Below are 15,599 nucleotides of genomic sequence, written 5' to 3'. Positions count from 1 at the left end.
TCTTCCTCACTGAACTATTTTATGTCCTGAGAAAAAGGTGACAGTCCATGTTGATGACCATTCCTTCATCCATTTTTCATCTTTTTAACATGAAAAGCTTATTTAAGTAGGACAATAGTTGTTTGACCTCTTGTTATTTTTACTCCTAATTTCATTGGCATTTTGATTCTTGCTACGAAAAGGTGATGTTCATACTTTATAAAATCACTAATTCAGAAATGGCTCCCACATATATAAGCAGTTATTTCTGTCCTTTTTTCTCTTTTGAAGGAAGATTCAGGACACTAGGCATAAGATTTCGGTGTAGTTTACAAACCTTCTGACCATTTTTGTTTCTTGACCCTGAGACATTTATCAATATTCTTCTATATTCACCTTCACATAGATCAAATGAGATAACACACATAATGTTAACAAACAGTACAGAATCTACAAACATTAAATGTTTTATTTGGAGGGTTTTGTTAATTTCTTAATAAATTTCTCTGCTTGTTCTCTGGAACTAATGTTAGGGCATAAACTTCAATTATTTTCCTGAAAATGTTTCTTTGCTTATGGACACTAGGATATGATCTCATAAGCTGTCCCGAGATGAAACCAACTACTAATTTCTTATCTGTTGCTCTAAAAAGAAATGTTAAGTCATTCTATCATTTAGTTTTAGCTTCTTCTATCTTCTAATTTTACTTATAATTCAAATGTCATTATTGATATATGATTCAGTTCTTTCAACAGTAAACCAACTTCTTAGTTGCTGGACAAAGATCTCAATTTTTGTGTAATAATAGTTAAAATTAATGTTTAAAAACACTGTGATTATTACCTTCTGGTTCCTTTTTCATTTCTTTTTCAATTCAAAACAGAAATACAAAAGATTACAAAAAACTGGAGGTCCCTTCATGTCATGTTTTTGTTTTGTGGATTACTATGGCCAAAGAATTTATCATCTAAGTTTAGTTTATTGGAGATAAATTTCTAAACTAAAGTATGGTTCTTAGGTAACAGTCATGCTGGGACTGAAAACTTTGGCTAGTTCTACCATTCTTGCACATGTTTTGTACCCCCCAAAAATTTTGAGTACAAAACATGTCCAAGAATAGTAGAACTAGCCAAAGGACTGAAAACTTTTTTGAGTTTTGAGTACAAAACATGCCCAAGAATGGTAGAACTAGCCAAAGTTTTCAGTCCTCAGGAAAAGTCTTAAAAGAGAAATTATGTCCCTCCATAATGAAACACTGGAGTAGCATTAAATGAGCACAAAAAAGTGTTATTATTTCAAACATAATGCTTTGTCTTTATGATGAAAATGAATGATATCCTCCAAATATCAATTTTTTTAAAATGAAGGTTTTTTTAAAGTGGTTCTTTGTAGAATCTTTTTCTACCAAAATTACAAAATTAATCAGAATTGCTTTCTAGTAAACAGATGATGAATTCTTCTTTTGGTACAAAAGTACAGACTTTCACAGGTACATCAGATGTAGTATCTGTGATGAACAGTTCTGTTTATATTTTTTGTGCCAAAGGAAGCTTCAAAGAACTGTTTGAGGTGTAAAAAATAAAGATATCAATAAAACTTAAAAAAAAAATAAACTAGAACCATGGTATTAATTTGTTCTGGCATCATAACTAAATGAAACGGTACTATCTGATATGAAATACAAGAGTTCTTTAAAAATCACTGCTCTCTGTAATAACACAAATGACCATAGAAATTTCCTGTTTTTTTTTTTTATATTTTTTGTTTTGTTTTGAGAATAGACTTTCTTTCTCATCTAAAGAATCAGAAGTATATCTGAAGAATTATACCCTTATGAATGCTAATTTATTCCCATTTATCTATGTCATAATTCAAGACTGTCCAATAGGAAAAAATAAGAGTACTCAAAATTTCCTACCTTGAATGTAGTCATATTTTAACAGGTAGACAGAGAAAACTTAGAGTAAAAGATTCTGAAACAAGTTTCTGTATAAATATACAATTAGGGTCTGGGGGATGAAGAAGGAAGAAAAAATAATAATACTGTTTGGATACCTTTTTTTTCCAAATAATTGCTTTTTCTAAAAGCAGATTCTGGTAGCTTCTTCTTCAACGTAGATAGTTCCATAACATACTTAGCATCTAGCTGCCGGGGTCTATCAAAAGAAAATAATAACAATCATCAATGACAAATATACTTTTCAAATCTCAATTCTGAACTTAGATTAAAACAAAATTCTATCTTAACTATAATCCTTAGGATTGAATAATTTGCAGATTCAGCAATTTTTGAATTAAGACATGTCTATTATAGGAGTTGATATATAAATTCTTTTAAGAATATTCTGAATATTTAAAATAAATTCTAAGAAGTTATGTAAAAATATTAGGAACATTTTAAGTATGACCAAATCCTTTTTCCTGTTACAATTCTATCTTGAAAAGTTGTGGTGATTTTTAAGCTTTCTTTATTCAAAAACTTTGGTTGTAACTGACAACCTTTAGGAATGAGCCACAAAATGAGATACAAAGTTTTTTGAATACTTAATTTTCCAGTCATCTTTCCAAAATAAAGGTCAATTCCATCACTGTATGAACAAAATTAATTTTCTATAAAGTACTTACCTAGATTAAAATAACCCAATTGTAAATCATCTTAATGTTTTTTATTATTATAAACAGCAGTACTGCTACCAAGTGCTTTAAACAGTGTTTTTTTATACAGTACTTTTATTTTTAAAAAGTGTTTTATATCCCAGATCCCCACAATTCTTTCAGGAAATACTATTAGTACCTATTTTATAAATGGAGAAACTGAGGTTCAGCAACATTGTGACTTGTTCAGGGTCACATAGCTGGGAGTCTGAGGCTGAATTTGAACCCAGATCTTTCTGTTTCCATGTCCAATATTTTATTCATTACTATAAATTGCCTTTCACTAATGGGAAGAGGAAAAAAAAATATTCTGCGACAAATGAAAAGTTGGAGAGAAATAATCAACTTACTAATTATGGCTAGTAAATAATTAATATAATGAGGGTCAGTGGTCTCTTATGAAACAAAGAGAAAACCTGGAGGCCGTTGAATGCTTGTATTTAGAGAAAGAGTTGTACTTAAGAGGGTGGTAGAGGGTACCAAAACCCTGATGAGAATTTCAAATATCCAGATTCACAAACATCTCTGTATTAATTCTCTAAAAGTCAGGCACATCTCCAATATGAATAAAATCCAAGTTTCAAAATATTTATCTTTTTAATATTTCACAAGTATCAGGAGAAAATAAAACTAAAGAGTTTCAATGAAATAAAATGGTCTTGGTGGGTTGAATTTTTTGAGCAGAGTTAGAAATGTCCACGAAAGGTTAGATTTTGAGGAAAAAGAAGGGGGGTAAAAAAATTGGACCCTCATTATAAGTGGTTATAAATAATTATTTCTCTCAGTTCTTTCATTTATCTTTACATTAAAACCTACACTTTCAACAACTGGAATATGAACTAAGAGATTAATGGGAAACCATACAAATCTACTAGAAACTTCATAAAAACATGACTTTCCTTCATATGCTATAGACATGATAGATATAGATATAAATTCAACGACATATTTTGAAGGCTTCAACAACCTGTTTTATATATATTGATAATTATCTGCATGCATGCATGCCCACACACACTCACACACACAATATGCTAATTCCAAGCTTTAAAATAATGTTTATGATAGAAAGATGCCTCTTTTACACATGTATTATTTTCTATATTAGATATCTTTCCCCTATCATGTGACTTTTACTGCTGTGCTTGATGATGATCTTTATTCTTCTATATATTATGAAGACCATAACTTCCTGGGTAGAAGGCTTGGAAGTAAGAAGGCAAATACACAAAAAGATCTGGATAAGATTTTTTATTTGTAAAGCAAACAACAACTTACATTTCTATTACAACTTTAGCATTCCAAAGTCACTTTACTTGTTATTTGGTCTTAACCTACAAATAATTACCTAAGATTGGCAGGGCAAACATTACCTAATAGAGCAAGGAACTTATATGTAGATCTTCAAAATGATTTGCTTAATCTCACAAAGCTAGTTAGTAGAAGAACTAGTACCAAAACCCTGATGAGAATTTCAAATATCCAGATTCACAAACATCTCTATATTAATTCTCTAAAAGTCAGGCACATCTCCAATATGAATAAAATCCAAGTTTCAAAATATTTATCTTTTTAATATTTCACAAGTATCAGGAGAAAATAAAACTAAAAACTTACAATTGGGCTGGAATTCCTGCACCATGAGGAGACCAGAGTGTTAAATCACATATCAGTTGTCCCTGAATAATTAGTTGCCCTTTCCATGGGGAGATGAGGACTTTAAAAAAAAGAGAAAAAAGAAAAATTGATAATTACACTCAGAATTAATTAAAAAAAAAAGACTCTAAATGAAGGGTCAATTAAACATTCGCTTACCTTCATCATCAAATTCAATCCTTTAGGAAAAGAGGGAAAAAAGAAAGCAATTTAAAAAATAATAAAGAAATAGGATGATTCAAACCATAAAAAATAACTGAATATAATACTTACATATTTTTATGAGCTACAGTTGACATCGTGTTAGGTTCACTGTACTGAAAAGCTACAATTACGTAGGGAAGGATTTGCCTGGGTCGTTTAACAACACTGTTGCCTAAAAATTCATAGAAGTAATACTAAAAAGAAAAACAGAAATATTATTATCAAGGTAATAGTACTGAATCAGTTATATACACACTTTACTTGATTTTTAAGCCATCCATAAATATGCTACATTATATACAAAAATGTTTATTATAATTAAATTTATTAATTGTCCATTTTAAGTGACTATACCTGACTTAGCTCAAAGGCTCGAAAGTGACTTGTCTTGCGAGAAACCTTGCTGATATTTGCAGCCACATGGCAATCATAGCCAAAGGATGGACTGGTATAGTTAGTTGTATAATTCTCAAGTACAGCCTTGACTTTTCCCTAGGATAAACAAAACAATGCTAAACAGAAGCCTTTAAACAACAATAAACTACAACTGAAGATATGTAGTTCAGTTTTATTAAGAACTCAATTCTACACCTGGGTTAAACAGTAAAATTGGCAAAAATCAATGCATATGTATTTTTAGTTAAAATTTTAACAAGTTAACTATATAGTTATAAACTCATCTGAAACAGCATAGAAAGCAAAGGAACAAAATATGTAAGAGGTGAACTTTTATTATTTGTTTAAAAAAAAAAGTTTGAGGAGCCACAAGAGGAAAGATACCAAAGAAATTACATGCAAAAAAATTTACAACGCACATGACAAAAGACTCCAAGTGGCCTGAAATAAGTAAAGTTTTTAAGGGCTTCCAAATCCAAACATTTATATCTTAAAATTGAAGCGTAAGCCATTTTTACCAACAAGCCAAGGTATATGAATAAGAATACTAGGTAAACTGTTTTGAAATCTTAACAATGTTGGATAGAGTACTTAACATATTACCTGCTCTTATGGAACATTAATAGGCTACCACCAAAAAAGACCCGTTTCTAAAAGAAAATCAGTACTATGGTGTTTTTTTTTTTTTTTTAATCAACTCTCATGTGAGAAACATTAGACAGTGATGTTTCTATTGGGAGAAAAACCATAAGTCTAAAAGCAGTATTAGTCCAGAGGAGGGGAGCAGGAGAGTTCCTGAAATCTATTGAAACTATATAAAACTGGACAGAACTAGTTGGATAGCTTAAAAAAAAAAAAAAAAAAAAGCTGAAATTAGGTCAAAGGTCATAGCTTAGCTAGAATATGCATATTTAATTGCTTCATAATATTAACTTCTCCAGGAGGACCTAAGTTTCATTTTAATGTCATACAATATATGTGGTAGGAGGAGAGACCTAAAGGGTAAAGGGTATATGTCTCTGGAAAGAATGTTAACCTCATTACCCCAGCCATTTGGGAGATGAGGGAGGGCCTTTGCACTGGGAAAAGGGCATATAAGGCTATGTTCTTGACTCTGTAAACTCAAAATGAGTTTCATACCCGCTTCCTGCAGGAACATCTTAAAAATTGAAACTGCTCACTCTTACTGAGTTTGTCATTGTACTGTGCCCTTATTGGGATTCAAAATTTTGTTTCCAACACACCTATTTCAGTTGTGAGAAAACTAGGATATATATGTACTACTTTTCAAGAGAAAAGACATTGCAGATTATCCTGTTCATGTTGCTGAATTAAAAACAGTAGCGTTATGAATATTAGAACCAAGTAGGCAAAATCCAACCAGTAATTTTTCAAGTGACTACATTTAATGTGATCCAGCAAGGTGATCTGTGTATAGCGAGAGACAAAGAATGATTATTTCAGTAAAATTTCATAATGAATTAAAATACAAATATGGAAAATATTAAGTTGACAATAAGGGGAGGGGCTGTATTTTAATCATTTCTGTACCCACTATAATGCTTCCCCCAAAATCTGCCTTGTATATCTTAGGCACTCAATAACTATTTGGTGAATGAATAAAAGTGACAAATGAGCTATGAATCTCACTTCCTAAATGAATCATATTTTCACAGCCATTACCAAGAGAAATTCCCACAAGGTAATGATATTCTAAGGAGATTAACTATGCATTCTGCCTCTCTAGATTTACAAATTCTTCCATTCTTACTAAAGGGACAATTTGATTCACATAATCTTTAAAGCTGAATTGAGTATTTTATGAATTTCATTCTCTCTAAAAAATGCGTTTTCCGAAGCTCATCTCTCTAACTTGGGGAAGTAGCATAGTACCTTGGAAAGCATATGGATTAAGATCAGGGGAGGGGGGTTTTGTGGGGATTAAAATTATCTGAGAGGTCTGAGCCAATGACACTTTATTAAAGAGTCCATATTCTCCTCTAATGAAGTGGAACTCAGATCTTCCTCACAATCTGAGATGCTTTCTATTCCAGTCACTCCGGAACAGTTATACAAAATACAGAATAATTCCACTGATTGACATATGATACATAAATTAAAATAAACAATATGTCACAAGGTCACAAGTTGGGTGAAGCAAGGACTATCTCCATATAAGATAGACAGACTTCTCTTGAATTTGGGCAGAAGGAAATGGTATAAGCCACCAGTCAGTGACCCAAGTGTCATAATATGGTTACCTGTTCCTGTTGGACAAGGGGTTGGTCTAGAGATACAAAAATATTTTAAGGGACTTTCCATGTAGTTGCCACTTCTGCCACACTTGGCTTGGTCATCATCACAAGGCAAAACAAGGGAAGGAAGACCTTCATTTAACTTCCTATAAAGTAAACTTACGAGCCTGCAGCTAACAGTTCTGGAGCCTTATATTTAGAACTTTAATATGACTCTATCAAATTGATTAATACTGATTGGAATACAATAAAGGTCCAAATAAATTAATTCTCTCAGTTGGAATCTTGACTCTGCCTATTATGTGGCCTTGGGCAAATTAACTGATTTCTCTGGGTTGCAAGTACCTTGTTTGTAAAGTGAAGGAGCTGGACCATGTGACCACTAAGGTTCTATTTAAAACTAAATCTATGATAAAGCTCAATGACTCTAAGCAGCCACTGATTTAACTGTAACCAGTAATAGATTATAAATAAAAATCTATTTTTTTATTTTAATGTTTATAAAATAGCAACAACATTTTTTCTCAATTTAGGTAATCTCAATTTTCTTAATTCTCAATTTACCCTATTCTTTCTAATGATGCCATGTAACAATGGTCTACCCTTCTGAAACATAAATATAGGGAAATAAATGTTAATAAATTTTTTGCAATAAAAGTATATAAATATATAGATTTACCTTAATTAGATTGAAAATGACAATGTAGCCCGATTTTCCATGATACCAGGGTCTTGGATGAAGATAGTCTGAATATTTGGAAATATATACACCTATAAGTGTGCAAAAATTAACAATCTATTAACTGATGCTAAAGAGATTATTTAAAGTATAAGAAAGATAACATAGGTATTCAAAACTTAATTTAGCCTAGTCAACTTGAGGACAGAAAATGAAAACAGTTTAAAATTCAGTTCCAGAAAAAGTAAATAAACAGATTAGGTTATATGCATCTCTACTTTTGTTAGAAAATCATGACACTGTTTTAGACTATAACCACAAAAGTAGGGTTATGAATATTAGAATCAAGTAAGCAAAACCCAACCAATAATTTTTCAAGTGTCTACATTTAATCTGACTCAGCAAGGTGATCTGTGTATAGTAAGACAACGAATGAGCACTTCAGTAAAATTTTATAATGGATTTCATTTTTCATGTTTCATAATGAATGTTTTTCCCCCAAAAAACAATAAGAATAAAGATGCTACTGATTAGAAGTGGAACACTTTTCAACAGTCTATATTTTTTAAAATGCAGATAGAATATAGTTAACTAGATTTAGTTTAGAAAATAATCATAATGTTTAAAAATTATGAACTATAATCTAGTAATTGTTCAAAGAAATCATTAAATCATATTAAGCATGACTCACATTTTGTATATAAAATACATTTAATAAAGTAATTATCTGGGCTTCAGTATCTTCATCTGAAAATGGATAGTAATATTTACCATTACAGTTTCTTCACTATGATTATTAACGAGAGTCATTTCAGATATTTATAAACAATGTGCTAGGAAAGTTCAAAATGCTATTAACTACATTTCAATCTGCAGATACCCTTTTCTGAAAAAGCTATATAAAACAAAATACAACACCTAACATTAGAGAACTTTCTAGAATATACATGATAAATCTTTAACAGTCTTTGTAAAACAATTTATTTAAAACACAAAGGATGGCTAATTTCATTCATGAAATTTGGAAACCTATTACATAAAACATGAAATGAATATCGTTATATATAATTCACTAAAAGAAGTGAGAAAAAAATAACTTAAAATAATCTGTTTATTAGTCTTCACAAACAGGATGCAGTTAACAAGTCAATTTGCAAGCCTCCTGCTATAGAACTAAACATGTTTAAGTGAACAGCTTAAGCCTGGCACCAACTATTTTCAATAGGAAGGAGCCATAAAAAGAAAGCTGTGATTCTATGTGGCTAGGTTTAAAAAGGAAGAGGGATGAAAAAGTTAAATAAAATCATACACCTAACCAAGATTATTTCCAAAAATCATTCAACCAGAAAACAATTAGATATCTGATTCCCAGGATATTTCAATGTTTTTTTTTTTTTTTTTTTTTTGGGCTGAGGCAATTGGGGTTAAGTGACTTGCCCAAGGTCACACAGCTAGAAAGTATTAAGTGTCTGAGACCACATTTGAATTCAGGTCCCTCTGACTACAAAGCTGGTCCTCTTATCCACTGTGTGATTCCCAGGATATTTCACAACTAATATATTAAGTATATTAAATTATTACTTTTATGCCCCCAAATTGAGGCAACTAAAAACCAACTTTTAATGCTACATTTATCTTTATGCAAAACTGTAAATCCTTTGGTTCTATTTTCTTGCCCTTACTCTAACATAAAGAAGCAGTCAGAATACAGGGACATATTGAGTTCAAATACAGCCTCAGACACTTAATACTTACTAGCTGTGTGACTCTGGGAAAGTTACTTAATCCCAATTGTCTTGCCAAAAATAACAAGGAAAAAATCCCTACAATAATATTACAATATTACAAAAAAAAAAAAAAAATCCACTCAATATTTGAATTTAAATATTAAGCTTTTCCTAGAAAAACCAAGACATATCAGTTGTCACTTCAACTTAGAACTTAGAGATTTCTTAAAATCCCTATAGCCTTTCAATTTGTTACCTTTACTTTCTCTGGCAGTCACTGTATTGCCTGCCAATAACTTGTGTTCTTGATCACAAAACTAAGGTGTTTTTATGAAATTCTCCAATTTGTCCTACAAGAATTAATTCTTATATTTAAAGTCATGATAATTACTAAGTCTGTAACAGAGATAAAGCTTCCCTATACATAGATTCCCTGTACAATTATAGATTTTATAAGAGTAGGCAGCCTACGAAACAAATCAACATCAACAACCATCATCATCCTTCTTACACTCCTCTCCTTAGGAGGCCTGCCACCTCTCATTGGCTTTATGCCTAAATGACTCATCCTACAAGAACTAATTACCAATGGAAACATTACAATAACCACAACAATAGCCCTTTCAGCCTTATTTTAAATAGCCTTACTACCTCAACAACAGACAGCATCAATTAGATCTACTTTAAAACCTTACCTTTTGCTGGATCACCCAAAGTAGTGAAGGTACTGCTGCCTATACACAGTCCAAGTTGACATACTAGTTTAGCCTTTAAATAAAATAACAAAATTATTACCAATAGCTTAGCTTATATTATCAATAACATACTTTTAACTCTGGAAAAGGTCTTTGAAGACAACCTAATCCATCTCTAAGATTTTACAGATGAGCAATACTGTGGTCATCCATACAGAAAAATTAGCAGTGGGAATGGGAAGAGAAGTAACCTGATACTCCTGAGCTAATTCAATTCTTCTTTCCCCATAGAACCCAGCACTTTCTCTGATGAGGACATGCCATGCTTGGTGGTGCTGTGCCAACGTCTCCCATGTCATACAATCACTTCTAAAGTTTTTGAGACCTTAAGAGTGTCCCTGTGTCACTTTTCCTGACCACCTTGAGAGCACTTGCCCTATCTGAGTTCTCCATAAAATAATCTTTTTTGTTCAAATACCAAATGTATGCTTGCCAATTAATGTACCAGCCCAATGGAGTTGTGCTTCAAATAAATTGCCAAATATATCTTGATTGTTGAAGCATTGTCTTGGAATTTTTCACCATTACCAAATAAAGTAATATATATATTTATAAAGTTATAAACTTCTGTAGACATATAACCTGAACAAAGCAGCACATTCTCCTATACTTAAAATACTAATTCTCCTACACTTTCAATACTAATTATAAGTAGTAGTTTTAGATTTTCAAATTTGGATCCTGAATTCTAGAAAGTGTATCCTAACCTGAAAAAAGCCACTTATTGTACAAAAAAATCTCAAAGTTATCAAAAGACACTTTTAAATTAAAAAAAAATGAACCAATTTCTCCTCAATAAAATGCAATACTAATATTGAGCATCCCCTGTCTCCAGCCCCCCATTGCCTGCCTCTCAAAGGTATAAATTTACAAATGTACTTCAGGGTGGAAACTGAGTTTACATTGATTGTTTTTCTTAAAGAACATTTTTGAAAAATTTATTTGCCTTGCCATTAAATAAAGAATGAGGAACTAAGCTTAAGGACAATCTCAGAGATATGTATAGAATTGTACATAAAATACATTTTGTACATAAATAACTTGAATTTCAATTTTTAAAATGGAATATATTGTCTTACCTGTTTTTCATTGTCAAACAGAAGAAAACCATAAGTTTCATAAAGTTCCTCTGGAATGTAGTTGCTTGCTTTCTTTTGTTGATAAAAAGTTTTATACTGTATAAAAGAGAGTGAGCATTAAAAGCTATAATATGCTATTTTATTTGGTAAATTAAGTATAGCATATTTGCCAGCCACCTTTCTTCTAAAAAGACAGACTTGAAAGATGAATAAAATTTGATTCCTTCCCCCTCCCTCATTTACTAGTATATGATAATATTGATAAGGCAACATGGTATTAGCCTAAAGCTAGAGTCAAAGTCTTTTAAAGCTGACATATATTGGACGCATGACCTTCAAAACTAATTTGCAGAGAAGCTAATGATCTGCATTGGTAGAAGAAATCCCTGGAAACTTTTCTATGCCAACAAAAACCACAGGTCTTATATAAAATTATATATGTGTGTACATACACACACACATATACACACACACACACACACGCTTGCATATGTGTGTACATACTTACTTTCTATATATACCCATGCAGCTAATTAGATTAGTATCTTCAAGACTGTTGGATTCAAACTGAAAAGCTAAAGCTCAATTAATAAAAAATGACTAATATATTTCTTTAAAAATTAAAACAAAATACCTATACAATTCACCAATTTCCTCACCTCCTTTAAGAAAATTTCATTTTTCACCAAAGTCACTTCACTGTAGTGAAAACCATTCCCAGATGTAGAGTCCAAGTAAGAACTATGCAGTACTGAAATTGTTCTTTGGAAATCAGAATCTGAAGTCACTGATAATTTCTGAAAAACTGTAAAATACACAAGGAAATGTCAATTGTTTTAGATAACACAAAGACTATGATAAGAGACTCTAAATATCACTATTAGTATTTTGCCACTGATATCACTAAATATTAATAATTCCCATATACAACTATTCAATATAAAACATGTAATTTGTCTTAAATAATTTAACTTGACAAATTTAACACAGACAAATTGCAGGAAGATACAAAGAAAAACAAAACAGTCCCTGTTTTCAGAGTTTACATACTCCCATGAAGTAATGGCATTCACCCATATGAGTATAATGAGGTGAGAGGAAACTCTAGTTAACTAAAAAATCCAGAGGAGGTAAATTTTCAATCATTCTGAATTCAGGCTAGTCCAGTGAGTTAGATTTGGGATTGGAATGCAATGCTACAGTCTTGGAACACCAAATGCAACAAAAACAAATTTAGTATTAAAAATGATACAATTCCTAGGTGATAAAATATCATTTTACCTCTGCATTCACCACTAAAGACAAAATTGGGTTAGAAAGACATCTCCATAGAGCAGAAGAAATTCCAAGTATAGTAGTACAGGCAGGAATAAATAAGACGCTGAACTAGAGTAGAAGAGCATGAATGTGAGAAAGGTTAAAGAGATAGAATCAATGAGACCCAGAAATGGACCGAACATGAAAGAGTGGGGAAAAAGAAGTTAAGGATGACTCCAAGATTGTGAATCTATATGACTAGAAATATGAAGACATCAAAAGAAACAGCACTTCTCTAAAACAAGATGAGGTTTGAAAGCAACAAAAATTGATAGTCAAATGCTGCAGTTAAACGTTTGCAAAGGTTCTAATTATATACATTAGCACATTTTGAGTTTCACAAAACAATGATAGTAATAGTAAAATGCTATCTCATTTATTCTCATAACAAATATACTAAAGTGGACGCTATTATTATCATTCCCATGAAGATACTGAGGTTGAATTGCTATGTGCTACTATGAAATAAGATTTGAATTCAGGTCTTTCTAATTCCAAGTCCATGATAATACCTTGCTGCCAATGACAACCTGAGAAATAGGTATTTTCAACCCTAAGACTGCACAAGAAATTGGCCTAAAAACAAAGATTAAAAAAAAAAAAAAGAGTGCTGCAAGGAAGGTCAACCCTTATGATATACGATAGTATTATAATTGGGCTCGAGGAACTTTTTCCTGCAATGCTCTATGTCTAGGGACCCCAAAAGATAAGGGCACTTGTAAAAAAAAGCCCAGGGACCCTGAAAGCCTCAGTAGAGCAGAGGAGAAACCTTTAGACTAAAATACTCTAGGATCAAGGAAAGTACTTTTTCACTCTCCTGAGATAACAGAAAGAACACCTGAAGATCCAGCATTCTGAACCTCAAAGATTCAGGAGAAACTAAAATCTGTACAGGGACTTCAGTGGGAAATCAAGCAGAACCAACCACACCATCCAAAAGTACAAGAAGGACCAAAGCTGGACTCTAGAACAAAGTTCCATCTCCAGAACTAAAGCTGGAGATGAGTAAATTTTTAAAAGTACTAATCAGTATGAAAATAATTATAGCTCTAAAGGTTCCCCATAAGAAAGAGCAAGCACTTCTACACTATATAAGCAGAGATTAAAAAAAAAAAAGATGAATTTTCCACAAGGACTATATGAAGTACTAAAGCAAGAGATTTAAAAAATGAAATAAAAACTCTGGAGGAAAAGATTAAAAGAAAAGTAAGTTTACTCAAGAAACAGATTTTCTGAAAACCAAGAGACCAAAAAGTTCAGAGATTCCATGAAACAAGAAATATTATAACAAAAGTAAAAAGCTTGGGGGAAAAAAACCCACTTCTCTGAAAACTATGTTGTTGTCATTGTTTTGTTGTAAAAAGATCTGGACATTATATTTCAAGAAACAATAAATGAAAACTGACCTTATGTATTAGAAATAGAAAGCCAAATGATTTTATTTCTTATGTGCATATGCATCATAGAATTTATTTCATATTAAAGTGGGAATATGGGAATAAAGAAAGAAAAAAATAGAAAGAAGACAATGATCATTTACTAAAAGGAATCTTATAAGTTAAAATTCCAGGGACTGTAACAGATAAAATTTAGTCCTACATTGGTGGAAAAAATATTTCAAAGTAGCCAGAAAGTAGTTCAATAAATAAGACGTCAGAACCACAGAGGCTCTGACAACTTCAACTGTAAATAAAAGGAGAGATTTTGTAATACAATATTGCCAAGTAAAAAGATACTGACTTACAACCAAGAAAATATACCTTAAATAAAATAGAGGGACTTTAAACCACTTTTGATGAAAATATTGGAATCACCAAGTATTTTGAATTTTGGAATACACACAAAAAATACATATTGTATTATTATTTCATTCAGTCAGACTTCCCACATTAAGGCTTTGTATTAAAACCAGACTCAGTACTACTTCTGGAGGGAGTATAAAGATCTTGTCTGGTCTTATTTTTTTTTTTTTTAGTGTCTTTCTGTACCTTTCTCCAGCTGTTGAATGCCAATGTCCTTCAATGACAAAGGTCTACTAGTAAAAATATTAGGACTTCAAGAAAATATAATGAGTCATTTTCCTAAATCATGGAGCTGGAAACAGATTTGACCTTAGAAATAGGACCTATGGTTAGCAAACAGGGCTGAAAAGGAAATGTGTTTCTGGATGGTGAATGGTTATGTTTCCAGCAGTAACAAAAAAATCTAGTAGAGCTACAAGGGAAGTCAGCCCATAACTCGGCCACTTACCATGGACACAGGAAGAGATCTGAAGCTAGGCACAAAGACTGACCTATGGCTGTATTCCAAGGATTAGTCACTCTTGTAGAGATCCACTCTGACCTAATCTGAATCAAGTCCTAGATAAGGATCAGGAAGAACATAAGTTAGCAGCAGTCCTGAGCGAGGTTGTATACACAGTTCCCAGATGGACTGCAGTCAGCAGCCAGGCCAGGGAGCTCTAAGGGGAACTCGAAGGTTCTAGTACTCTGAACTTGAAGAACCTTAAAACAAACAGATGGGTTCTAGGGACACAAGTTTACTGGAGTTCCAATTAAGAGATTCCCACACTTATGTGGCCCAATCAATCCTAAGCCAGGGTCAAGACCTTGCAAAGCTCAGGTTAAAATTAGAACAATGATCAATCAATCTTCACCTTAGCTCAGACTCCTTAGGACACACTACAAATTTACAAAACCCTGGCTTTCCCTAAGACTTTGAAGGACATGGCATTCAACAACTGGAGAAAGGTACAGAAGGACCCTTAAAAAAAAAAAATAAAAAAAAAAGACCAGACAAGATCTTTATACTCCCTCCAGAAGTACTGAGTCTGATTTTAATACAAAGCCTTAATGTGGGAAGTCTGACGAACAAAATATTAAAAAAAAAAAAAAAA

General features: G+C 32.0%; 1 protein-coding gene across 2 annotated transcripts in view; it reads right to left on the bottom strand.

Moving 5' to 3' along the window:
- The window catches only part of TASOR2 (transcription activation suppressor family member 2), a 114,237-nt gene that overhangs the window by 56,585 nt on the left and 42,053 nt on the right, over positions 1-15,599 (bottom strand). For both annotated transcript variants that reach the window (XM_051961853.1, XM_051961851.1), the window contains exons 2-10: positions 12,046-12,191; positions 11,387-11,482; positions 10,248-10,320; positions 7,826-7,917; positions 4,850-4,987; positions 4,565-4,689; positions 4,451-4,470; positions 4,253-4,352; positions 2,036-2,136 (exon numbers count right to left, since the gene is read on the bottom strand). In XM_051961853.1, coding sequence (XP_051817813.1) covers positions 2,036-2,136; positions 4,253-4,352; positions 4,451-4,470; positions 4,565-4,689; positions 4,850-4,987; positions 7,826-7,917; positions 10,248-10,320; positions 11,387-11,482; positions 12,046-12,191 — 891 coding nt within the window. The remainder of the gene's footprint in view (positions 1-2,035; positions 2,137-4,252; positions 4,353-4,450; positions 4,471-4,564; positions 4,690-4,849; positions 4,988-7,825; positions 7,918-10,247; positions 10,321-11,386; positions 11,483-12,045; positions 12,192-15,599) is intronic.

Source organism: Antechinus flavipes, chromosome 5, assembly GCF_016432865.1.
Source record: "Antechinus flavipes isolate AdamAnt ecotype Samford, QLD, Australia chromosome 5, AdamAnt_v2, whole genome shotgun sequence".
Classification (NCBI taxonomy): Eukaryota; Metazoa; Chordata; class Mammalia; order Dasyuromorphia; family Dasyuridae; genus Antechinus; species Antechinus flavipes.
Note: the sequence above shows the minus strand (reverse complement) of the source record. Positions and strands in the feature narration are given on the sequence as shown.